The sequence below is a fragment of the Ovis aries genome, chromosome 15 (assembly GCF_016772045.2).
Source record: "Ovis aries strain OAR_USU_Benz2616 breed Rambouillet chromosome 15, ARS-UI_Ramb_v3.0, whole genome shotgun sequence".
NCBI lineage: Eukaryota > Metazoa > Chordata > Mammalia > Artiodactyla > Bovidae > Ovis > Ovis aries.
The window spans coordinates 77,728,101-77,753,666 of record NC_056068.1 but is presented as its reverse complement, the minus strand read 5'-3'; the positions used below and the strand labels follow the sequence as shown (position 1 = coordinate 77,753,666).

At 39.1% G+C, this 25,566-nt stretch overlaps 1 protein-coding gene and 1 pseudogene across 1 annotated transcript; both read left to right on the top strand.

Annotated features, from left to right (window-relative positions):
- Positions 1-14,294: 14,294 nt before the first annotated feature.
- On the top strand, positions 14,295-15,239 carry LOC114118560 (olfactory receptor 10AG1-like). The gene has a single exon (XM_027979909.2). The coding sequence runs from the start codon at positions 14,295-14,297 to the stop codon at positions 15,237-15,239; it is 945 nt and encodes a 314-aa protein (XP_027835710.2).
- Positions 15,240-21,781: 6,542 nt separating this feature from the next.
- LOC114118558 (olfactory receptor 5F1-like) lies at positions 21,782-24,997 on the top strand (annotated as a pseudogene).
- Positions 24,998-25,566: the final 569 nt, after the last annotated feature.

Below are 25,566 nucleotides of genomic sequence, written 5' to 3'. Positions count from 1 at the left end.
AAGACAGAAAGATGGAAAGAACATACAGACTTGGTGAGTATATGGAGATACAAAGTTTATCTAAATGCAACACTTACTCTTGCTTTAGTATCAAAAAAAAAAAAAATCATTGCCAAGATGCATAATTCTGAGCAGATTTTCCCTACATTTTCTTTTGGATGTTTTATGGTTTCAGGGCTTATATTTATCTTTAATCAATTTGAGTTGATATTTGTTCATGCTGTAAGATAGGTGTCCAATTTCATTCTTTCACAGGTGACTATACAATTTTCTCAGTATTATTCATTGGAGAATTGGTTCTTTTCCCACTGAGTGTTCTTGGCTCCCTTGTCAAATACTAGTTGACTATACACAAATGTTAGTTGACTATACACAGCCGTGCTGTGTGGCATGCAGGATCTTAGTCCCCCAACCACAGATCGAACCCAAGCCCCCTACCGTGGAAGCGTGGAGTCTGAACCACTGGACCACCAGGGAAGTCCCTAAAAGCCTTGGTCTTAATGCTCACGAGGGGTCCAAGAGATACCATTTTAGGCCTGTAAGGAACAGAAGTAGAGTATTATTTGCAATAGTGAAGACATGGAAGCATCCTGACTGTCCATTACTGGATGAAGAGGTAAAGAAAGTGTTATATGTGCATGTACATGCACACACACAAAATGGAATTATTAGCCATAAAAAAGGAAACCTTGTGATTTGTGACAACATGGACCAACCTTGAAGGCATTATGCTAAGTGAAAAACTAACTGATCTGATCACATGAACCATAGCCTTGTCTAACTCAATGAAACTATGAGCCATGCCATGTAGGGGCAACCAAGACAGATAGGTCATGGTGGAGAGTTATGACAAAATGCAGTCCACTGGAGAAGGGAATGGCAAACCACTTCAGTATTCTTGCCTTTAGAACCCCTGAACAGGGTGAAAAGACCAAAAGATAGGATACTAATACATGACCTCCCCAGGTCTGTAGGTGCCCAATATGCTACTCGAGATCAGTGGAGAAATAAGTCCAGAAAGAATGAAGAGATGGAGCCAAAGCAAAACAACATCCAGGTGTGGATGTGACTGGTGATGGAAGCAAGGTCCGATGTCGTAAAGAGCAATATTGCATATAGAAAGCTGGAATGTTAGGTACATGAATCAACACAAACTGGAAGCGGTCAAACAGGAAATGGCAAGAGTGAACGTCAACATTTTAGGGATCAGGGAACTAAAATGGACTGGAATGGTTGAATTTAACTCAGATGACCATTATATCTACTACTGTGGGCAAGAATCCCTTAGAAGAAATGGAGTAACCATTATAGTCAACAAAAGAGTCCAAAACCCAGTTCTTGGATACAATCTCAATAACAACAGAATGAACTCTGTTCCTTATCAAGGCACACCACTGAATCTCAGGGTAATCTGAGTCTATGCCCCTATCAGCAATGCTGAAGAAGCGGAAGTCGAATGGTTCTATGAAAAATACAAGAACTTCTAGAACTCACACCCCCCAAAAAAGCTGTCCTTTTCATTGTAGGGGATGGAATGCAAAAGTCAAGAAACACTTGGAGTAACAGGTAAATTCAGCCTTGGAATACAGTATGAAACAGGGCAAAGGCTAACAGAGTTTTGTCAAGACAACACACTGGTCATAGCAAACACCCTCTTCCAATAGGACAAGAGAAGACTCTACACATGAACATTACCAGACGGTCAATACAAAAATCAGATTGATTATATTCTTTGCAGCCAAAGATGGAGAAGCTCTATACAGTCAGCAAAAACAGACCAGGAGCTGACTGTTGCTCAGATCATGAGCTCCTTATTGCCAAATTCAGACTTAAATTGAAGAAAGCAGGGAAAACTACTAGACAATTCAGGCGTGACCTAAATTAAATCCCTTTCATTAGACAGTGGAACTGAGAAATAGATTCAAGGGATTATATCTGAGAGACAGAGTGCCTGATGAACTATGGACAATGTTCATGACATTGTACAGGAGGCAGGGATCAATATCATCACTAAAAAAAGAAATGCAAAAAAGCAAAATGGCTATCTGAGGAGGCCTTACAAATAGCTGTGAAAAGAAGAGAAGTGAAAAGCAAAGGAGAAAAGAAAAGTTATACCCATTTGAATGGAGAGTTCCAAAACTAGCAAGGAGAGATAAGAAAGTCTTCCTCAGTGATCAGTGCAAAGAAATAAAGGAAAACAATAGAATGGGAAACACTAGAGATCTCTTTAAGAAAATTAGAGATACTAAGGGAACATTTCATGCAAAGATGGGCTCAATAAAGGACAGAAGTCGTAGGGACCTAATAGAAGCAGAAAATATTAAGAAGAGGTGGCAAAAATACACAGAAGAACTCTACAAGAAAGTATTTCATGACCCAGATAATCACGATGGTGTGATCACTCACCTAGAGCCAGACATCCTGGAATGAGAAGCCAAGTGGACCTTAGGAAGTATCACTATGAACAAAACTAGTGGAGGTGATGGAATTCCAGTGGAGCTATTTCAAATCCTGAAAGATGATGCTGTGAAAGTGCTACACTCAATATGCCAGCAAATTTGGAAAACTCAGCAGTGGCCACAGGACTAGAAAATGTCAGTTTTCATTCCAATCCCAAAGAAAGGCAATGCCAAAGAATGCTCAAACTACTGCACAGTTGCACTCATCTCACATGTTAGTAAAGTAATGCTCAAAATTCTCCAAGCCAGGCTTCAAGAGAACTTCCAGATGTTCAAGCTGGTTTAGAAAAGGCAGAGGGATCAGAGATCAAATTACCAACATCTGCTGGATCACTGAAAAAGCAAGAATTCCAGAAAAGCATGTATTTCTGCTTTATTGATTATCCCAAAGCCTTTGACTATGTGGATCATGACAAACTTTGGAAAATTCTTAAAGAGATGGGAATATCAGACCACCTGACCTGCCTCTTGAGAAGTCTGTAGGTCAGGAAGCAACAGTTAGAACTGGACATGGAACAACACTGATTCCAAATAGGAAAAGTAGTACATCATGCAGAGTTCATCATGAGAAACGCTGGGCTGGATGAAACACAAGATGCAAATAAGATTGCCAGGAAAAATATCAATAACCTCAGATATGCAGATGACACCACCCTATGGCAGACAATGAAGAAGATCTAAAGGGTTTCTTGATGAAATTGGAAGAGGAGTGGAAAAAAAAAATGGCTTAAAGTTTAACAATCAGAAAACTAAGATCATGGCACCTGGTCCCATCACTTCCTTGCAAGTAGATGGGAAACAGTGGAAAGAGTAACAGACTTTATTTTGGGGGCTCCAAAATCACTGCAGATGGTGATTTCAGCCATGAAAATAAAAGACTCTTGCTCCTTGGAGGGAAAGTTATGACCAACCTAGACAACATATTAAAAAAGAGTGACATTATTCTGCCAGCAAAGGTCTGTCTAGTCAAGGCTATGATTTTTCCAGTAGTCATGTATGGATGTGAGAGTTAGACTATAAAGGAAGCTGAGCGCTAAAGAATTGATGCTTTTGAACTGTGGTGTTAGAGAAGACTCTTGAGAGTCCCTTGGACTTCAAGGAGATCCAACCAATCCATCCTAAAGGAGATCACTCCTGAATATTCATTGGAAGGACTGATGTTGAAGCTGAAACTCCAATTCTGGCCACCTGATATGAAGAACTGACTCAGTTGATAACACCCTGATGCTGGGAATGATTGAAGGCAGGAAGAGAAGGTAACGGCAGAGGATGAGATGGCTGGATGGCGTCACTGACTCAATGAACATGAGTTTGAGAAAACTCCGGGAGTTGCTGATGGACAGGGATGCCTGGCATGCTGCAGTCCATGGAATCGCAAAGAGTTGCACACGACTGAGTGATTGAACTGAACTGATATCTATATATGTTTCTTCATGGTCTCTCAATTCTGATCCTTTTTTTTTTTAATGTGAATACCATACTAGTTCAACAACTGTAACTTTCAAATATCATTTGAAGTCTGGAAGTGTGAACACTCCAGATTTGCTCTTGCTCAAAATTCCTTAGCTGCAATGAACTTTTACATTGCTCAGTGTGTAAGGAAACTTAATGTAGTTGGGTGCTAATTAATGAGCAATTTCTTTCTAAATACTTTAGCAAATTACACCTCTCAAAGTAAGCTGCAATGTGAAATGAATTGTTGCTATTTCTGGTACTTTTTTTTTTCCATTTACAAATCCTTCCATGAAACTTTAAAATCAGTTTGAATCCAGCAAGCAGTGGACTTAGTCGTGCTATAAACAGACCTGACATGGGCAATCACGTTATGACAAAGAAGGTGAAGAGAATGGAATCACAGAATACACATTTAATAAGAGAAAGTGAAAGGGAAGAAGAGACTGATGACAAGATATTTGCAGGATGTATTCAGGAAACAGTCTCTTGGACAGAATCTGAACTCAGTGACTCAGATTTTAGCATTAATGGAATTTATGCCTTTGAACTGTGGTGTTGGAGAAGACTCTTGAGAATCACTTGAACTGAAAGAAGATCCACCCAGTCAATCCTAAAGAAAATTGGTCCTGAATATTCACTGGAAGGACTGATGCTGAAGCTGAAACTCCAATACTTTGGCCACCTGATGTGAAGCACTGACTCACTGGTAAAGACCCTGATGCTGGGAAAGATTGAAGACAGGAGGAGAAGGGGATGACAGAGGATGAGAGGGATGGGTGGCATCACTGACTTGATGATTGTGAGTCTGAGCAAGATCTGAGACTTGATGATGGACAAGGAAGTCTGGAGTGCTACAGCCCATGGGGTCACAAAGAGTTGGACACGACTGAGCATCCTAACTGAACTGAACTGAACCTACCAGGTATGAGCTGATAGCTCTTTTGTGGTTTTTATTGGCAAGGCCCTGCTTATTAGTGATGCTGAGCATCTTTTAATATACTTGACCATTTATACATATTCTTTGAAAAAATGTCTTTAAATCATTTGCCAAGTTTTAATCTTTTATTATGATTATTATTATTATTTCTGCTATTGAGCTGCATGAGTTTCTTATGTCTTTTAGATATTAACCTCTTATAGAATACATGGCTTGGAAATATATATTTTCCATTTCAAGATAGCCTTTTTATTTTGTTGATGCTTTCTCTTGCTGTGCAGGAGATTTTTAGTTTCATGCAGTTCCACTTGTTTATCTGTGCTTTTGTTGCTTAAGATTGACTGGTTTGATCTTGCAGTCCAAGGGACTCTCAAGAGTCTTTTCCAACAACACAGTTCAAAAGCATCAATTCTGCAGTGCTCAGCTTTCTTTATGGTTCAACTCTCACATTCACACATGACTACCGGAAAAACCATAGCTTTGACTAGACAGACTTTGTTGACAATGTTATATCTCTGCTTTTTAATATGCTGTCTAGGTCTGTCAACTTTTCTTCCAAGGAGCAAGCTCTTTTAATCTCATGGCTGCAGTCACTGTCTGCAGTGATTTTGGAGCCCAAAATAAAATCCTATGTCACTGTTTCCACTCTTTCCCCACCTATTTGCCACAGAGTGATGGAACTGGATACCGTCATCTTAGTTTTTTGAACGTTGAGTTTTAAGCCAGTTTTTTCACTCTCCGCTTTCACCTTCATCAAGAGGCTCTTTAGATCTTCAATTTCTGCCGTAAGGGTGGTGTTATCTGTATATCTGAAGTTATTGATATCTCTTCCAGGAATCTTAATTCCAGCTTGTGTTTCACCCAGCCTGGCATTTCACATGATATACTCTGCATATAAATTAAATAAGCAGGGTGACAATATACAGTCTTCATGTACTCCTTTTCCAATTTTGAACCAGTTTGCTTTTCTATATCTGGTTCTAACTGTTGCTTCTTGACATGCATACAGATTTCTCAGGAAGCAGGTCAGTTAGTCTGGTGTTACCATCTCTTGAAAAATTTTCCAGTTTGCTATGATCCACACATTCAAAGACTTTAACAAGGTCAATGAAGCAGAAGCAGGTGTTTTTCTGGAATCCCTTGCTTTTTGTATGATCCAATAGATGTTGGTAATTTGATTTCTGGTTCCTCTACCTTTTCTAAATCCAGCTTCAACACTTAGATGTTGTTGGTTCACATGCTGTTGAAACCCAGCTTGGAAAATTTAGCACATTACTTTGCTAGCATATGAGATGATTAGAATTGAGTGGTAGTTTGTATATTCTTTGACATTACCTTTCTTTGGGAGTGGAATGAAACTAACCGTGTCCAGTAGGTTATCTGCTATCAAAATGAAAAGAGATAACAAAGTTGGCAAGTGTGGTTATAAGAGAATCATCATACACTGCTAGTGTGAATGTAAATTGGTAGACTCACTGCAGAAAACAATATAAATGTGTTTCAAAAATAAAAATATACAATAATTACTATATGACACAGCAATCCATTTCTGAGTAAATATTCAAAAGCAATAAAATGTCTCAAAGAGACATCTGAACTCCCTTGTTTAATGCAGAATTATTCACTATAGCCAAGATAGAACAATGTTTTTGTCAACAGATAAATGAATAAAAGTGGTGTAGTATTATATGCAATGAGTTATTATTCAGTGTTAAAACATAAAGAAATCCTGGCATGAATGATAACATGGATGAACCTGGAGGACATAATGCTAAGTGAAATAGGCCAGACACAAAAGACATATGCTGCATATAGCGCTTATATGTGTAATATATATTAAGAAAATAGATCTCAGGAATGGAGAGTAGAAACACTGGTTGCCAGGGTGAGGGAAAGGCGGAGGTGTTGTGCAAAGGATACACTCTTTCTGCTATAAAATAAGTTCCAAGGGAGGCTTTCCAGGTGGTGCTGGTGTAAAGAATCCGCCTGCCAATGCAGGAGATGCAAGAGACGTGAGTTCAGTCCCTGGGTTAGGAGGATCCTCTAGAGTAAGAAATGGCAACCCATTCCAGTACTTTCACCTGGAGAATCCCATGGACAGAGGAGCCTGGCAGGCTACAGCCCATGGGTCGCAGTCAGACACAACTGAAGCAAGTTGTCACATGGCACACAAGTTCTATGAATCTCATGTACTTCAAGATGACTGTAGAGAGTAATACTGTCAACAAAATCTGCCAAGAGAAAAAATAGATGAGGTGATAGATGTGCTAATTTTATTTTGGTAACTATTTCACAATTTATAGATACATTAAATAATCACCTTGTGTACTTTAAATATGTTACAAAGTTATAATTTTTAATACATTTGCATTACAGTTTTGCCAATCATACTTTAATAAAGCTGGAAACAAAACAAAACCATTATATTAATGTTTAAATACCACTCCTTAATTCCTACCATGACTCTAAAAACTTCAAATTATATGAACAACTTGATTGAACAAGGAAAATTTACCAGAATTATTTTGTTTTTCTGTCTCCTCAAGAAAATCAAAAGTTAATGTAATTTGTGGTATCCTTTACATATTTCATCTCTAGTTTTGAATGTTCATGCCATTTACCCTTGAATGGAAACGCCATCAGGGCCCAGCAATCAGATATAGTATCTTTGTGATTGGCTCCAGGAGACTTTACATTTCACGGGAAAGCAGTGTAAAGTAGAGCTAGACATGACCTACAGTCCATGAGGCAGTGGCCATATTCACGTTTTCACTTCTTCAAGGGCAAAAATTTGTCTTTTTTCCATAAATAATGACAGGTCAATATTTTTAAAATTTTGTCACAAAATAGTCATATAGAAACATTATATATTCCAATAACACAAATTTGAGGCACACTTGTCAAGATTACTGAACTACCTTTCTTCCCATCGGATCAAAAATAAAAGAGAACATGACAGATGTGATTGCTAATTTGGAAAGACTCAATGATGAAGGTATAAATTGTTGAGCCCTTCAAAAGCCCCACAGTTCTCTAGCTAGATGGTGCCATACTTGGAGTTGAATGTGCAGCAAATAAAACAAATGCCCTACAATCAGGGAATTATGATTAAGACAGAAAGTCAGAACATGGAACAAATTTTAAAACAGAATATAATAAAGGTCAAACTAGCTATTAAATAAAGAGCACTACAATAGAAATGTTTACCTTTACCTGCAAGAATAATGGGTTACTTGTCATAGAATGTGACATATCAGCTCTACCTCAGAGATGAGCGGGTGATTGGCAGTCAGAGCCTTTCACCAATTTACAGGCTGTAAAGTTGGCTATGTCTCTTGAAGAGTGTAGCACAACACCTGATATAGCTAGATATTATTGAACACTACAATAAACACGAAGAGTTGACTCATTGGAAAAGACCCTGATGCTGGGAGGGATTGGGGACAGGAGGAGGGGACGGCAGAGGATGAGAAGATTGGATGGCATCATCGACTCGATGCACATGAGTTTGGGTGAACTCCAGGAGTTGGTGATGGACAGGGAGGCCTGGCGTGCTGCAATTCATGGGGTCACAAAGAGTCGGACACGACTGAGAAACTGACCTGAACTGAACTGAACAATAAATAAAGTGCTTCCTTGGAGGCTCAGAGGTAAAGAATCTGCCACCAACGCAAGAGATGCAAGATGGAGCCTTAGGTCAGGAAGATCCCCTGGAGAAGGAGGTGGCAACCCATTCCAGTGGTCTTGTCTGAGAAATCTCCTGCACAGAGGAGCCTAGCAAGCTACAGTTCATGGGGTCCCCAAAGAGTCAGACACAACTTAACAACTAGACAACAACAACAATAAACAAATAAATAGGTAAAGGCTGAATACTTGATGGTAAGGAATCGTTCTGCAAAGCAGGAGACCCGGGTTCAATACCTGGGTCTATAAATTCCTTGGAGAAGCAAATGGCTAGCCACTCCAGTATTCTTGCTTGGAGAATTCCACGAACAGAGGAATCTGGGGGTTACAGTCCATGGCATTGCAAAGAAGTGGATACGACTGAGCAACTGAATTGAACTGAACTGACACAGCCTACCAAAGATTCAGAGCAACAGTAAAAATTCAATCCATCCTTTTTCTCTTATTAAGTTTAAAGCCCTTGTGTCATTTTCCAACTTGTTCAACTTCAATAGCAAAGTTGAAACTCTGTGTATTATAGCCTCTTGTTAAAGCTTATTTTTTCTTATGTATATACTTACAATTAAAGAAAAATCCTATACATGGCATGAACAGGGGGCCATAACTCATAAACAAATAAGATAATACATGAACACTGGATAATTTGCAAGATATAGCCTGTGAAGTTAAGGAATGGTGCAGTAATAGTTGGAAACTTAGTATCCAACGAATTCATACAGATAGATCAAATTTGAGATTCTGAATGTCTTACACAGCCTTTCCCAGCAGGAGAATTGCTCTACTTTCCTGAGATGTAGAGGATGGGGAGATAGGGAAAGGGGAGTGGCCCGGTGGCTAGAGCTCCTCAGACCATATTCCACAGAGAGAGAAACTTCAAGGCTGCGCTAATTGACCCAGAGGCTATCATGGTTATTTAAGTTACCACTTGATAAACAGTTTATTGAGTTTAAAAATACAGCATGTCATGAAGAGAAGATTCTCTTCAACAAATCAGAGGATACTTTTTATACCTAAGTTGTACTGATTTAAGCAAATTATGAACTTTAAGGAAAGTTAAGAATGGATTAATTTGTTACTTGAAAACATCAAATCAGACATTTATATTAAAAAGACCATATTTTCTGTAAAAGAGCAACATGTGGTGGTGATGTTTAAAACAAAGGTAAGCAGCTATAATTTTACCCTGGTTAGTTTATTATAGCATATTTTTAATTCAACAATCAAAAGAAATACAATTTTTTTTCCAAAAAAGATTCATTTATGAGATAAATCTTCTGAACTTGAGATATACAGACTCTAATTGATTAAGGTCATTTATTTTTAAAATGATAAGTGGAATACTAAATGGATATTATATCAAATTGTTGCTGTGAAGAATTTTATTTTATTTATTGATATTGTTCAGAATATTAAATTCAAAATAATTACCATGGAATGAACTGTTAAGCCCACTGAATTTTGATTAACAAAATGGACTCTGGCGTTACATTGCTGAATTTGGCATCACCTAAATCACACGCTTGCTTCTAGACATTGCACAAGTTACTTAACCTTTCCTTGCCTCTGGCTTTTTATGAAAATGTGAATCATTAGAGTACCTATTTCATTTATATTGCAATAAATGAGATAACAAAGATAAACAAGGTTAGCACATAATCTGTTTAAATGTTGTTAGCAATAAAACATTTCTTTCAGATAATCACACCTCTCTCCTTTCCATTCCTATGATTGTTGTTATTATTTAGTCACTAAGTTATTTCCTGCTCATTCGGATCTCATGGAATATAGCCTGCCACCTCCACTGTCCATGGGATTTCCCAAGCAGGAATACTGGAGTGGTTTCCATTTCCTTTACTGGAAAACCTTCCCAACCCAGGGATTGAACCTATGGCTCCTGCCTTGGCAGGTGAATTCTTTACCACTGAGCCAACAGGGAAGTCCATTGCTATACTTGTTTCTGCTAAAATGGAAAAAAATGGTAACAGAAGGACTGAAGTTCCCATGTTGGAATTGCCAGCAACGATTAATTGTTAATGGAGAGAATAGCTCAACTTCTGGAAAGAGAATAATCAAAGAAAGTTATTTATGGGGATGTTTCAGATTTTAAATAGGATTTGAGTTAGATTTTTAATTTAATTTTGCTTTCTATAACATAGTTTTCTTGTCTTGTGTTTTCTTAGTACAACTGTAAGAATTGGCATAGATAAGAGAAAAAATACATTAAAAGTCCTGAAAGTTAGAATGTTTTTTCCCAAGATACTGTTTTTGGTCTGTACCTACCCAGCATAATGTACTAATTTTAACTCAGTATTCCTGACAAAACACTGCCTTGTACATTCTTTTCTCTCCCAGGTTGAGAAAAATTCCACTCCAGGGCCAGATACAAAGTAGCTAATTTCCGAAAGAGTCAAAAGTTAGTTTTAAAGTAATAATGATAAATACAATAAGTATGATGATGATCATAAGAAAGAATGCCCTATAGGACTACATGTGAAGTCACTCAGTCGTGACTCTTTGCGACCCCATGGACTGTAGCCTACCAGGCTCCTCTGTCCATGGGATTTTCCAGGCAATAGTACTGGAGTGGATTTCCATTTCCTTCTCCAGCAGATCTTCCCAATCCAGGGATGGAACCCAGGTCTCCCACATTGTAGACAGACGCTTTACTGTCTGAGCCACCAGGGAAATCCATATGGGACTACAAGCATCCATTCAAATCAAGTAGTTAACATAGTTGATGCTACTTGCCCCTCAAAACAACTGAGTTGCATCTTATTATTACTGTATGTATTTTCAACTAAGAAAAAACAAGCTCTGGTAATTTAAGTAAAGATATATTACAAGAATATATCTAAGTTTCATTTTTAAGTTATTCAATGTCAGAATCTTTGGTCAGTGAGTACTTAAATCTGTTTAAATGGACCATGATTGCTGAGATGAGTAGAAAATCGACATGCATGCAGTCACCTGTCAAGAAATCCTTATATATAAGCTACTCACCTATGTAAATGCTTAACCAGTTTTGGAATATGAACCTGAGTAAGTATATGAGTGCATTTTTTTTCCTGGAGAATATTTTATTGTGTTTCCTTAAAGTAAAAATAAAAGAATAATCCTGTGATACCCTAAGATACGACAGTCTTCCTCAAGTTATTTTCTGGACCTCCCATAATGCCTTTTAATTCTCATTGCATAGACTCTACACATCCTAGGTTTCTGTCTGACTCATCTATCTGAAGCCACACTAGTTTCTGAGTTTCTAATGACAGAAACTAAATTCATATTATTTATGCTTAGTGTCCATAGTATATAACACACTTTTTATTTAGCACATGCTTTGTATTAACAGCTATCCTCAATAAACTATAATATGTATGACAAAATACATATTGATTTACTGCCTTATACATTCAAACAAGAGTTTCCCAGGGGCTCAGTGGTAAAGAATCCACCTGTCAATGCAAGAGTCACAGGGAGGAGACGTGGATTTGATCCCTGGCTCAGGAAGTTTCCCTGGAGCTGGAAATGGCAACCCATCCAGTATTCTTGCCTGGAAAATCCCATAGACAGAGGAGCCTCATGGGGTCACAAGGGGTCAGACATGACTCAGCGAATGAAGACCCACAGACACAGTTATACAAACATCTGTGTCACTGAAAATTTAATCCCCCCTTTCCTCAGCTGGTTTTCAAATGCTATTATTTCTGAAGAAAAATAAAACATATATACGTACATAGAGGTATAAAATCTTGAAAGTGTGAGATGATATAACATGCAAAAGTAGCTACCTAAAAGTGAAAAGAAGAGGAAATAAAGAGTAAAGAGATCAGAAAATGTAAAGATATAGATGGCAAGAGAAGATTCAGAGAACCACACGAAGTCTGAGTTTGAGCAACATGTCATTAATATTTGAACTAGAACTTTTCAGGCCCTTGTTCCCTTCTCTTGACACTTTCGAGCTATAGACAGAGATGAAAAAGGAGGGAACCTCTGCCTTTAGAATTCACTCTGAAGAAGTAATCACTGACAAGGATAATTCACTACAATAAGAAGGGGAAAACTTTAAATTAATGAGGGCTAAGAAGTTAAAGTAGAAATGGTAAATATTTGAGTTGTCTGGGTTTTGTGTCAACAGCGGGAAACTGGAGAGATCCTTAAGAGAGGGTAGTTGTGCTCTAAAGGAAGCAAAGGCAAATTAGGGAAATGAAGGTAAAAGTTAGAAAGAATGCATGATAGTGTGGATCTAGGAAATTGCAGCAATCTGTGAAAAAAGTCACAGTTTAGCATTAACGAAGGTTGGCTGGAAATCACAAAAAAGTGATTTCTAGAAAGTCTGGTGATGGAGAGACTAAATGTGTTTGGTGAAAATGCTTAAGTATTAAAAGGAGTTGATTAGAGAAATGCTACACTGCATTTAGCACTGTGTATTTGATAGTTATTCAGATATTTAGAATATATATTACTCATTCACAATACATTATACATATATATAATATAATGCATATATTAAGAAACTCATATTTAAAGATAATAACACATGCAAATGGACCTCTTACATTTTGTCTGGCATGAACTCTGAGATTAAATTCTCTTAGACATTTTATTTTCCCTCTCTCATATTTAGCTACCTTGTGAAGGCTATAATCTTTTAGTTTTTGTTGTTTAGTCACTAAGTCATATCTGACTCTTTTAGACAGTATGCCCTGAGCCGCCTGGGAAGCCTCCATAATCTTACTTCTAAAGGTCTAAAATTTGGTAAGCAGGTTTATCGGTCATTAAGATTGTTGAGGGGCTATGGTAGGGGTGAGGACGTATTCCAACAATTCTTATTGCCTTTATGTCATGTTCTAAACTTCAAGTGAACGTCTGACCTGCTATGATGTTTTATTTCTAATATTAATTTCTATGATATATTAAGTGGAATATTGTCCTCTATGATGGAGGCAAGTGGAGAGTTTTATTTATTTATTTTTTCTATCTGGGATCTAAGCCTCTTTCCCAGCGAGTGAGTGACCCAGGCTGTCCTGAGCTCCATCTTGCAGTTGAGTATTATGATGACCATGCCGTTTGGTTATCTGAGATGGAGCTCACTTCAAATCAGATATGAAAGACTCATAAGCTAATTGCAAATTAGAAGATGCTAGGCAGAACAAATTCAGCTAAAAAGCAAGTGGAGACCAGGAAGGGGAAATATATTTCTTTAGGGAATTTCCCAAGTTAACTAGAGCTGTTCTTATCCTGAGAATAGGCTACTTTTCATGTTTGCTCTTATTTTACTGTTGTCTGTCTTTCTGTGTTATTCATATTTCAAAATCTCTCACATGAGTCAAAAGAACAAAAGAACTCAAAAGGACAAAAGAATTCAAGATTATTTTGTTTTTACATTGTGGAATTTGAGGATATTGGATTTGATATATCTTAAACACAAAACAAATAAAATTTTAAATGGATAAATATATTATATTGTGTGTGAGCATGCATTAATTCCCTTCAGTCATGTCTGAGTCTTTGTGACTCCATGAATCCACATGCTTCTCTAGCCATGGGATTCTCCAGGCAAGAATACTGGAGTGGGTTGTCATGCCCTCCTCCAGGGGATCTTCCCAACCCAGGGATTGGACTTGTGTCTCTTACATCTCCTGCATTGGCAGACAGGTTCTCTATATTCTGTCAGTGAAGTTAAAATCATCAATTTATTTTAACCCATTTCACTGCTGGGTCCAGTGAATTGTAGTGACTTCTAACCCTTTTGTTTGCAGATGGGATCCAGAGGACAAAATCCCCCACAGTGGAACCAGACTACATTGGTGGATTTCATCTTGCTTGGCTTCTCCGATATTCCTGACCTACAGGGATTTCTTTTCGGGGTGTTTTTGATCATGTATACGATTATTCTGATGGGAAACAGTCTCATTATTATAATAACCAAGATGGATCCTTCCCTCCAGACTCCCATGTACTTTTTCCTAGGGAATTTTTCTTCCTTGGAAATATGCTATGTATCAGTCACTGTCCCCAGGTTATTAATAGATCTTTGCAGTCAAAACAGAAATATACCCTTTCTGGCCTGTGCTGCTCAAATGTATTTCTTTCTGGTGTTTGGAGCCACTGAGTGCCTTCTTCTGACTTCAATGGCTTATGACAGGTATGTCGCCATTTGCAACCCACTGCTGTACCCTCTCCTCATGAACAGCAGGCTGTGTGTCCAACTGGCCGCTGGCTGTTGGGTCAGTGGAGTTCCAGTGCATATAGTGTTAACCGTCCAGATCTTCTCTCTACCCTTCTGTGGCTCTAACCAGTTGAATCACTTCTTCTGTGACATACCTCCAGTGCTTAAGCTTGCCTGTGGGGACACCCTTCTAACTGAGACATTAGTTTATGTAGTGGCTGTTCTAGTTGTCACTGTTCCTTTTATGTTGATTCTTGGATCTTATGTGAGAATAATTGAGACCATCTTGAAGCTGCCTTCAGCCACTGGGCGAGCCAAGGCCTTCTCCACCTGCTCTTCCCATCTCATGGTTGTGGCTTTATTCTTTGGATCAGGACTCATTACATATTTAAGACCAAAGTCCAGTCATTCTATAGGAATGGACAAATTTCTCTCTCTTTTTTATACCATTGTCACACCAATGTTTAACCCCATGATATATTGTCTGAGAAATAAAGAGGTTATGGTGGCACTGAGAAAATTTTTACTGAAATGAACTGTAATATGACTCAAAGCCATCACTTCATAAAATTTGTTTCTTATTTATTATGCACTAATCTCTGTTCTTTTCCAAGTTTTCTATGAATCTTAACTATTATAGATAAGTGGTATCATATGTCTAGATTAAACAAAGCCTCCTGCTATTTTTAAATAACAAATTCATCCCAAACTCAGTCTGAGGTATTGAAATCCCTGAAATAACGCATGGTGGTGTTGGTTCAGTGGCTAAGTCTTGTCCGCCTCTCGTGGCCAGGCTGCTTTGTCCATGGGATTCTCCAGGCAAGAACAGTGGAGTGGGTTTCCATTTCCTTCTCCAGGGTATCTTCCCATCCCAGGTATCGAACCTGGGTCTGCTGCGTTGCAGGCAGTCTCTACCAACTGAGCTACGAGGGACGATCTCATAGCAGTTATTAATGGTTTTTGTTAGTGTTGTTGCTTTTTAACATTCAAGAACATTGCCTCTCTGCCCGCATGCATGCTCTGTTACTCGGTCCTGTCTAACCCTTTGCAGCCCCATTGTCTGCAGCCCCCAAGCTCCTCTGTCCATGGGATTTCCCAGACAAGAACACTGGAGTGAGTTGCCATTTCCTCCTCCATGGGATTTTCCTGACCCGGGGATCCAACCCATGTCCAACCACCTGGGAAGTCCCACTGCCTACATATTCTGATTAAACAAGAATATTCAAGCTTATATCCCCAGTGCCAACATGTTGTCTAAAAAATAATAGACTAAAATAATGACTTACAACAAAGTGTAGCAGGCCTAGTACTTTTTGTCCCATTTGAAGATGAGCACTTGAACTGAAAATATGACATCATTTTTCAAGACATAAATAAAATGTTAACTTAGGGTAGATATACCTCTGATGACTTTACAGAATGATGGGAAGAAGTAGTAATAACTTGTTGCATTTGAGTTCAGAAAGTTTTTTCCAGATTTTCCTTGTGAAATGTGGCAAGGCAGGTCAGGAAATTTTTTTTTTTTTCACTGCAAAACACCTCTCATGAAGATAACACTGGAAACCAGTTTCTAGAGTGAGGAAGCTAGACAGTGCTGGGAGATAGCCTCTAAAGCTGCAGTACAGATGTGACCAGAGTGATGCAAAAGGGTGGTGCCTGTATGATCATCAGTCACTCAGTGTGTATAGAAAGCTGTGAGTCCTATAGGATGAGAATCAGTGTAGATGCTCCTACACACACCCCTGTTTCTACAAGAATTAGAGAGGGAAGAATCTGGGGATGCCTCCATATACGCTGGTAGGGCATCCCCAGGTACCGCTTCTGAATATAGTATTCATCTCAGAACACACTACCTGCTTGAGGGTATGAAAAGACTGTCTTATTTTATAGGAAAAGAACCATTCTGGGGGTCAGTGTTGGTGCCAAAGAGAGATTTTCTGCAATGGCCAACTCATTGATCTCCTGGGTAAAAGATCACTTCTATATCATAACATGCATAGAGTTCATTGAGTCCCATTGAGTGAAAGTCCCACAGCTGCGTCCAACTCTTTGCGACCCCATGGACGATAGCCCACCTGGCTCCTCTCTCCATGGAATTCTCCAGGCAAGAATACTGGAGTGGGTAGCCTTTCCTTTCTGCAGAGTATCTTCCCAACCCAGGGATCAAACCCAGGTTTCCCACATTGCCGATTCTTTATCATCTGGATCGCATGCATAGAAAACCTTCCCAAACTGGTTCCATGGTTTTGACCACTTAAATCTTATTTTAAACTGGGCATTTCTCTCTGAATATGCCTTTTAGCACGCTATGTATTATTGTTTGCTTTGCAACATGCTTCCTAGTGTTAGTCACTCAGTCATGTCTGACTCTTTGCAATGCCATGAACTGTATCCCACCAGACTCCTCTCTCAGTGGAATTCTCCAGGCAAGAATACTGAAGTGGGTAGCTATTTCCTACTCCAGGGGGTCTTTCCAACCCAGGGATCTAACTGTTGTCTCCTACACTGCAGCAGTCTCTTTACCAGTTGAGTCACTGGGGAAGCCCCTGGGATATCCTTATCCTTCCTCAAAAATCCAGGTCAATACTGGCATGTGAACAGGTCTGTTTTCCTCTGATATGAGAGGGAAAAGTTCAATGATGCTTTTAAAAATAAGCTTACATGAAAATATTATGAATATTAGAATGAAATTCCTTTACAAATGAGGACAAAAAGTTTACAAAGACTAATAGTTAACAAAGGAATTCAGAGCTTTTAATTAGTAGATAAAATATAGGGCAGATTGTTTAGAAGTGAAGTACCGCTATGAACATAGGGGTGCATATATCTTTTCCAACTATAATTTTGTTTGGATATATGCCCAGAAGTAAATTGCTGGATCATATGACAACTCTATTTTCAGTTTATAAAGGAACCTGCATACTCTTTGCTATAGTAGCTATATCAATTTGCATTCCCACCTACAATATAGGAGGGTTCCCTTTTCTACACACCTCCAGCATTTACTATTTGTAGACTATTTAATGGGCTTCTGTTGTTGCTCAGTTGGTAAAGAATCTGCCTGCAATATGGGAGACCTGGGTTTGATCCCTGGGTTGGGAAGATCTCCTGCAGAAGGGAACGGCTGCCCACTCCAGTATTCTGGCCTAGAGAATTCCATAGATTATATAGCCCACGGGGTCGTGAAGAGTCAGACACGACTGAGTGACTTTCACTTACTTACTTAGACTTTTTAATGTGGCCATTCCGACTTATATGAGGTGCCACTGAATTGTAGTCTTGATTTGCATTTCTCTAATAATTAAGAAAGTTGAGACTTTTTCATGTGCCTGTTAGCCATCTGTATGTCTTCCTTGTAGAAATGTCTATTTAGGCCACCTGTCCATTTTTGGATTGGGCTATCTGTTGGTGGTATTGTTATTGAGCTATATGAGCTGTTTGTTTATTTTGGAAGTTAAGTGCTTGTTGGTTGCATTGTTTGTAAACATTTTGACCCAACTGGAAGATTGTCTTTTCATCTTCTTTATACTTTCCTTTTCTGTGGAAAAGCTTTTAAATTTCATTAGGTCCCATTGGTTTATTTTTGCTTTTATTTCTATTGCTTTGAAAGAATGACAAAAGAAAATCTTCCTATAATTTATTTATTTCTGTAAATATTCTCTCCTTTCATATGGACACCCAATGTAATTTATTTCACCTGTGACTTGCGTATTTGATATGGAAAATCTGTAGTTAATCCCCATGTAAGTTAAGAATCACAGACAATTTCAAAAAAACAAATGCATACGTGCTCTGAGGCATATAGTAATTCCCATTGGCCATCTATGTTACATATTAGTTTCCATGTATACCTGTGGCTGATTCATGTTGACATTTGGCAGAAACCAACACAATTCTGTAAAGCAATTATCCTTCATTAAAAAAAAAATCAATAGATTTAAAAAAAAGAAAAAACAAATGCAATTCTAAAACCAAGAAAAAATTTCTATTTTCACGTTATTTCCTTACTTGCTCAGGCAGAGTGTTTCTTCAATAAGTGGATGTAGTTAGTGTCCCCTTCTTATTTATTTCACTCAGGAAATGAGCTGGATCAACACAGGAATGGGATAAATTCCTTGCCCTAAGGTTGAAGAGCAGAGACATTACTTTGCCAACAAAGGTCCGTCTAGTCAAGGCTATGGTTTTTCCTGTGGTCATGTATGGATGTGAGAGTTGGACTGTGAAGAAAGCTGAGTGTCGAAGAATTGATGCTTTTGAACTGTGGTGTTGGAGAAGACTCTTGAAAGTCCCTTGAACTTCAAGGAGATCCAACCAGTTCATTCTAAAGGAGATCAGCCCTGGGTATTCTTGGAAGGAATGATGGTAAAGCTGAAGCTCCAGTACTTTGCTCACCTCATGCTTAGAGCTGACTCATTGGAAAAGACTCTGATGCTGGGAGGGATTAGGGGCAGGAGGAGAAGGGGTCGACAGAGGATGAGATGGTAGGATGGCATCACTGACTTGATGGACTCGAGTCTGAGTGAACTCCGGGAGTTGGTGATGAACAGGGAGGCCTGGTGTGCTGCGATTCATGGGGTCGCAAAGAGTCAGACATGACTGAGCCACTGAACTGAACTGAACTGAAGGAAAGTATAATAACTTGATTGAGGATGTGCACCATTTTGGAATAAGCTAAAACTACGGAGAAAAAGTATATTAAATAATCAATCAAAATTAATAATTCTTAAACTTCTGCAAGAAATATTAAAGTAACAAAGAGATCTGTAACCACATCATGAGTCAAGTCCACATAGTGTTTTACTGCATCCACCTGCATGTGATCTTATGTAATTACTTTTGATAATGGAGTTTCCACTTTAGAGGATTGATTCTATAATTAAATCCTATTATCTAGTCCCCATGGTTACCCTACCTTCTTCAAGAAAAAACGGTATAAAAAGGCAGCAATGAGCATGTATTCAAAGTTGTCTCAAATTTTTACAAAGATATAATTCAAATTTTCTCTGCTTATCATTTTATTTGAAGTGACAAATTGCCTATTTTTGTGCCTTAGCTGAGTTAATAGTGATTATAATACAAAAGGAAACAATAGACTAGATAAGTTAGTACTAAGACAGATGCCATTAAGTGTGTGGTGCTGTCTCTGTCTTTTACTACTGTGGACAGATATATGGCATTAATTCGTTAGTGAGCTGTGTAAAGAGAACAGTCTTCTGATTTAAACTACTACAGAAATTAAAAGATGCTTACTCCTTGGAAGGAAAGTTATGACCAACCTAGACAGCATATTAAAAAGCAGAGACATTACTTTACCAACAAAGGTCCATCTAGTCAAGGCTATGGTTTTTCCAGTGGTCATGTATGGATGTGAGAATTGGACTATAGAGAAAGCTGAGCACTGAAGAATTGATGCTTTTGAACTGTGGTGTTGGAGAAGACTCTTAAGAGTCCCTTGGACTGCAAGGAGATCCAACCAGTCCATCCTAAGGGAGATCAGTCCTGGATGCTCATTGGAAGGACTGATGTTGAAGCTGAAGCTCCAATACTTTGGCCACCTGATGCGAAGAGCTGACTCATTTGAAAAGACCCTGATGCTGGGAAAGATTGAAGGTGGGAGGAGAAGGGGAGGACAGAGGATGAAATGGTTGGATGGCATCACCAACTCAATGGACATGGATTTGGGTAGACTCCAGCAGTTGGTGATGGATACGGAGGCCTGGCATGCTGCAGTTCATGGGGTCGCAAAGAGTCGGACATGACTGAGCTACTGAACTGAACTGAACTACAGAAATATTCTTAAGAACATGAAAAATGTCAAAATAGCAGTTATTTAAAATGGATTATTTTTGCTATTTGGAGAACACAAAAGTGATTTCAGAGTGATGATGCATGAATTTGGGGTTGAAAAATATAGAGAGATATCTTTATGAGAAAAAAATCCATTTGAGTTAATTCAAATACCTGTGAATATTTCAGCAAAGATAGTTCTGTACTTAGGATGTGGGCTAAGAGAGAAAGAATAGAACATAGATGTTGCATTTGCAAAAAGCAAAAGTGAAACGTTGATTTAGATCAATTATTTGAGAATCATACAACCAAGATACAACACAGTAAACTGCTTAATAAATGTCAATGCTTATTCACTTGTACATTAATTTTCTTCTTTCTTTGGTTACTTTGTTTAGTATGCTCTGTTTTCCTTAGTTTTTATTCATATTTGACTTATTTGTTAATATTTATTAATAATTTATTACTGTTATTTATTACTATTTCTACTATGTCCAGCAAACTTTTTACTCCCAATGTAAGTTTAAGAAGAAATGAAAAGATGTTACTGTTGGAAGGAAAACTGTGATTAACCCTAGACAGTGCATTAGAAAGCAGAGACATCACTTTGCTGACAAGGGTCTGTATAGTCAAAGCTATGGTTTCTCCAGTAGTCATGCATGGATGTGAGAGCTGGACCATAAAGAAGGCTAACCGCTATAGAATTGATGCTTTTGAATTGTGGTGCTGGGGGAGACTCTTGAGAGTCCCTTAGACTGCAAGGAGATCAAACCAGTCAATTCTAAGTAGATCAAACCAGCCAATTCCAAAGGAAATCAACCCTGAATATTTACTGGGAAGATTGATGCTGAAGCTGCAATACTTCAGCCACCTGATGCGAAAAGCCAATTCACTGGAAAAAAAAATACCCTGATGCTGGGAAAGATTAAAGGCAAAAGGAGGAGGGTGGTGGAAGATGAGATGGTAGGATAGTATCATTGACTCAATAGACATGTATTTGAGCAAACTCCAGGAGATTGTGGAGGACAGGGAAGCCTGGCATGCTACAGTGCATATGGGGTCACAAAGAGTCAGACACAACTTAATTACTGGCAGCACACACACTAATTTATTTATAATAAATGGCCAGAAAAAATATATTTCACTGACTGATTTCATCTTTTCAGGATTAGCAGACACACTGGAGCAGCAGGTTATCCGCTTTTTGCTCTTTTCTGTGATTTACACACTTACAGTTGGGAATGTTAGGATGATCCTCTTAATCAGGACTGATTTCTGACTTCACACACCATGTACTTTTTCCTGGCTAACCTGTCCTTTGTGAGTGCTTGTTATTCATCCATCATCACTACAAAGAGGCAGGTAGATTTATATCAGAGAAGACCATCTCCTTTGCTGGGTGCTTTCTGCAGATTAAATGGTTTTATGAAGGCCTTATAAGACCTTTTAGAACTAACACCCAAAAAAGATGTCCTTTTCATTATAGGGGACTTGAATGTAAAAGTAGGACATCAAGAAACACCTGGAGCAACAGGCAAATTTGGCCTTGGAATGTGGAATGAAGCAGGGCAAAGACTACTAGAGTTTTGCCAAGAACATGCACTGGTCATAGCAAGCACCCTCTTCCAACAACACAAGAGAAGATTCTACACATGGACATCACCAGATGGTCAATATCAAAATCAGATTGATTATATTCTATGCAGCCAAAGATGGAGAAGCTCTATACAGTCAGCAAAAACAAGACCAGGAGCTGACTGTGGCTCAGATCATGAACTCCTTGTTAACAAATTCAGACTCAAATTGAAGAAAGTAGGGAAACACACTAGACCATTCAGGTATGACCTCAATCAAATCCCTTCTGATTATACAGTGGAAGTGAGAAATAGATTTAAGGGCCTAGATCTGATAGATAGAGTGCCTGATGAACTATGGAATGAGGTTCGTGACATTGTACAGGAGACAGGTCTCAAGACCATCCCCATGGAAAAGAAATGCAAAAAAGCACAATGGCTGTCTGGGAGGCCTTACAAATAGCTGTGAAAAGAAGAGAGGCGAAAAGCAAAGGAGAAAAGGAAAGATATAAGCATCTGAATGCAGAGTCCCAAAGACTAGCAAGGAGAGATAAGAAAGCCTTTTTCAGTGATCAATGCAAAAAATAGAGGAAAACAACAGAATAGGAAAGACTAGAGATCTCTTCAAGAAAGTTAGAGATACCAAGGGAACATTTCATGCCAAGATGGGCTCAATAAAGGACAAAATGGTATGGACCTAACAGAAGCAGAAGATATTAAGAAGAGGTGGCAAGAATACAGAGAAGAATGGTACAAAAAAGATTTTCATGACCCAGATAATCATGATGGTGTGATCACTAATCTAGAGCCAGACATCCTGGAATGTGAAGTCAAGTGGGCCTTGGAAAGCATCGCTATGAACAAAGCTAGTGGAGGTGATGGCATTCCAGTTGAGCTGTTTCAAATCCTGAAGGATGATGCTGTGAAAGTGCTGCACTCACTATGCCAGCAAGTTTGGAAAACTCAGCAGTGGCCACAGGATTGGAAAAGGTCAATTTTCACATCAATTTCAAATAAAGGCAATGCCAAAGAATGCTCAAACAACCGTACAATTGCACTCATCTCACATGCTAGTAAAGTAATGCTCAAAATTCTCCAAGCCAGACTTCAGCAATACGTGAACCATGAACTTCCTGAAGTTCAAGCTGGTTTTAGAAAAGGCAGAGGAACCAGAGATCAAATTTCCAACATCCACTGTATCATGGAAAAGGCAAGAGAGTTCCAGAAAAACTTCTATTTCTGCTTTATTGACTATGCCAAAACCTTTGACTGTGTGGATCACAATAAACTGTGGAAAATTCTGAAAGAGATGGGAATACTAGACCACCTAACCTGCCTCCTAAGAAATCTGTATACAGGTCAGGAAGCAGCAGTTAGAACTGGACATGGAACAACAGACTGGTTCCAAATAGGAAAAGGAGTACGTCAAGGCAGTATATTGTCACCCTGCTTATTTAACTTGTATGCAAAGTACATCATGAGAAACGCTGGACTGGAAGAAACACAAGCTCCCGGAATCAAGATTGCTGGGAGAAATATCAATCACCTCAGATATGCACATGACACCACCCTTATGGCAGAAAGTGAAGAAGAACTAAAAAGCCTCCTGATGAAAGTGAAAGAGGAGAGTGAAAAGTTGGCCTAAAGCGCAACACTCAGAAAACGAAGATTATGGCATCCAGTCCTATCACTTCATGGCAAATAGATGGGGAAACAGTGGAAACAGTGTCAGACTTTATTTTTTGGGCTCCAAAATCACCGCAGATGGTGACTGCAGCCATGAAATTAAAAGAGAGTTACTCCTTGGAAGACAAGTTATGACCAACCTAGATAGCATATTCAGAAGCAGAGACATTACTTTGCTGACTAAGGTCCGTCTAGTCAAGGCTATGGTTTTTCCTGTGGTCATGTATGGATGTAAGAGTTGGACTGTGAAGAAGGCTGAGTGCCGAAGAATTGATGGTTTTGAACCGTGGTGTTGGATAAGACTCTTGAGAGTCCCTTGGACTGCAAGGAGGTCCTACCAGTCCATTCTGAAGGAGATCAGTCCTGGGATTTCTTTGGAAGGAATGATGCTAAAGGTGAAGCTCCAGTACTTTGGCCACCTCATGCGAAGAGTTGACTCATTGGAAAAAACTTTGATGCTTGGAGGGATTGGGGTCAGGAGGAGAAGGGGACGACAGAGGATGAGATGGCTGAATGGCATCACTGACTCGATGGACATGAGTCCGAGTGAACTCTGGGAGTTGGTGACGGACAGGGAGGCCTGGCGTGCTGCGATTCATGGGGTTGCAAAGAGTCGGACACGACTGAGTGACTGAACTTCTGCAAATGAACTTCTTTTTAGCCTTGGCCACGAATGAATGCATCCTTTTAGGGTAAATGGCCGTGACTGTTATGTGGCCATATGCAGCCCTCTCCTTTACTCCTTGATCATGTCCAGGATGGTCTGCCTGAAAATGGCAACAGGTGCTTTCACTGTAGGACTGCTCAACTCCAAGTTTCAGACAAGTTGAAGAAGCAGCTTCGCATTCTGCAGTTCTAATGTTATCCATCACTTCTGTGACTTCCCTTCAATTATTAAGCTCTCATGTTCAGATGCGTATCTGTATGAAATCATCTTGTCTGTAGTGCCTGGTGTGGATACAGTCAGAAGTCCACTGGTGAGCCTCACTTCTGACTCCTACATTCCCTTCTCCACCTTTTGTATGCATCCAGGGAGGAAAAGTGCAAAGAGTTCTGCACATGTGCCTCTCACTTGACTGATGTTATTCTGATTTATTCCACCTCCATCTACACTTATCTGAGACCTACTTCCAGCTACTCCCTGACTCAGGATTAATTGGCTTCTGTGTTTTACACAGTAGTGATCCCCATGTTGAATCCTCTGATCTACAGCCTCAGAGATAAGGATGTAAAAAAGGCTTTATGAAACATAATTACTAGGAAAAGGGTTCCTTTATTTTGTGAGTGGTTCAGGCCTAAGTAGACTACGTCTTGAAATTTGAAATACTGGTCCAACTTATTTTCATTAGAGCATTGTCTATGTAATCATGTTCTGTTAATACTCAGTTCAGTTCAGTTAGGTTGCTCAGTCGTGTCTGACTATTTGTGACCCCATGGACTGCAGCATGCCAAGCTTCCCTGTTCATCACCAACTCCCGGACTTAACTCAAACTCACGTCCATTGAGTCAGTGATGCCATCCAATCATCTCATCCTCTGTCGTCCCCTTCTCCTCCCACCTTTAATATTTCCCAGCATCAGGGTCCTTTCAAATGAGTCAGTTCTTCACCTCAGGTGGCCAAAGGATTGGAGTATCAGCTTCAGCACTATTCCTTCAATGGATATTCAGGACTGATTTCCTTTAGCACAGACTGGTTGGATGTTCTTGCAGTCCGAGGGACTTTCAAAACTTTTCTCCAACACCACAGTTCAAAAGCATCAATTCTTCAGCATTCAGCTTTATTTATAGTTCAACTCACATCCATATGTGACCACT

What these genes read in the sequence shown, in the direction of transcription:
- LOC114118560 (XM_027979909.2), top strand. Translation starts at nt 14,295, where the DNA reads ATGGGATCCAGAGGACAAAATCCCCCACAGTGGAACCAGACTACATTG.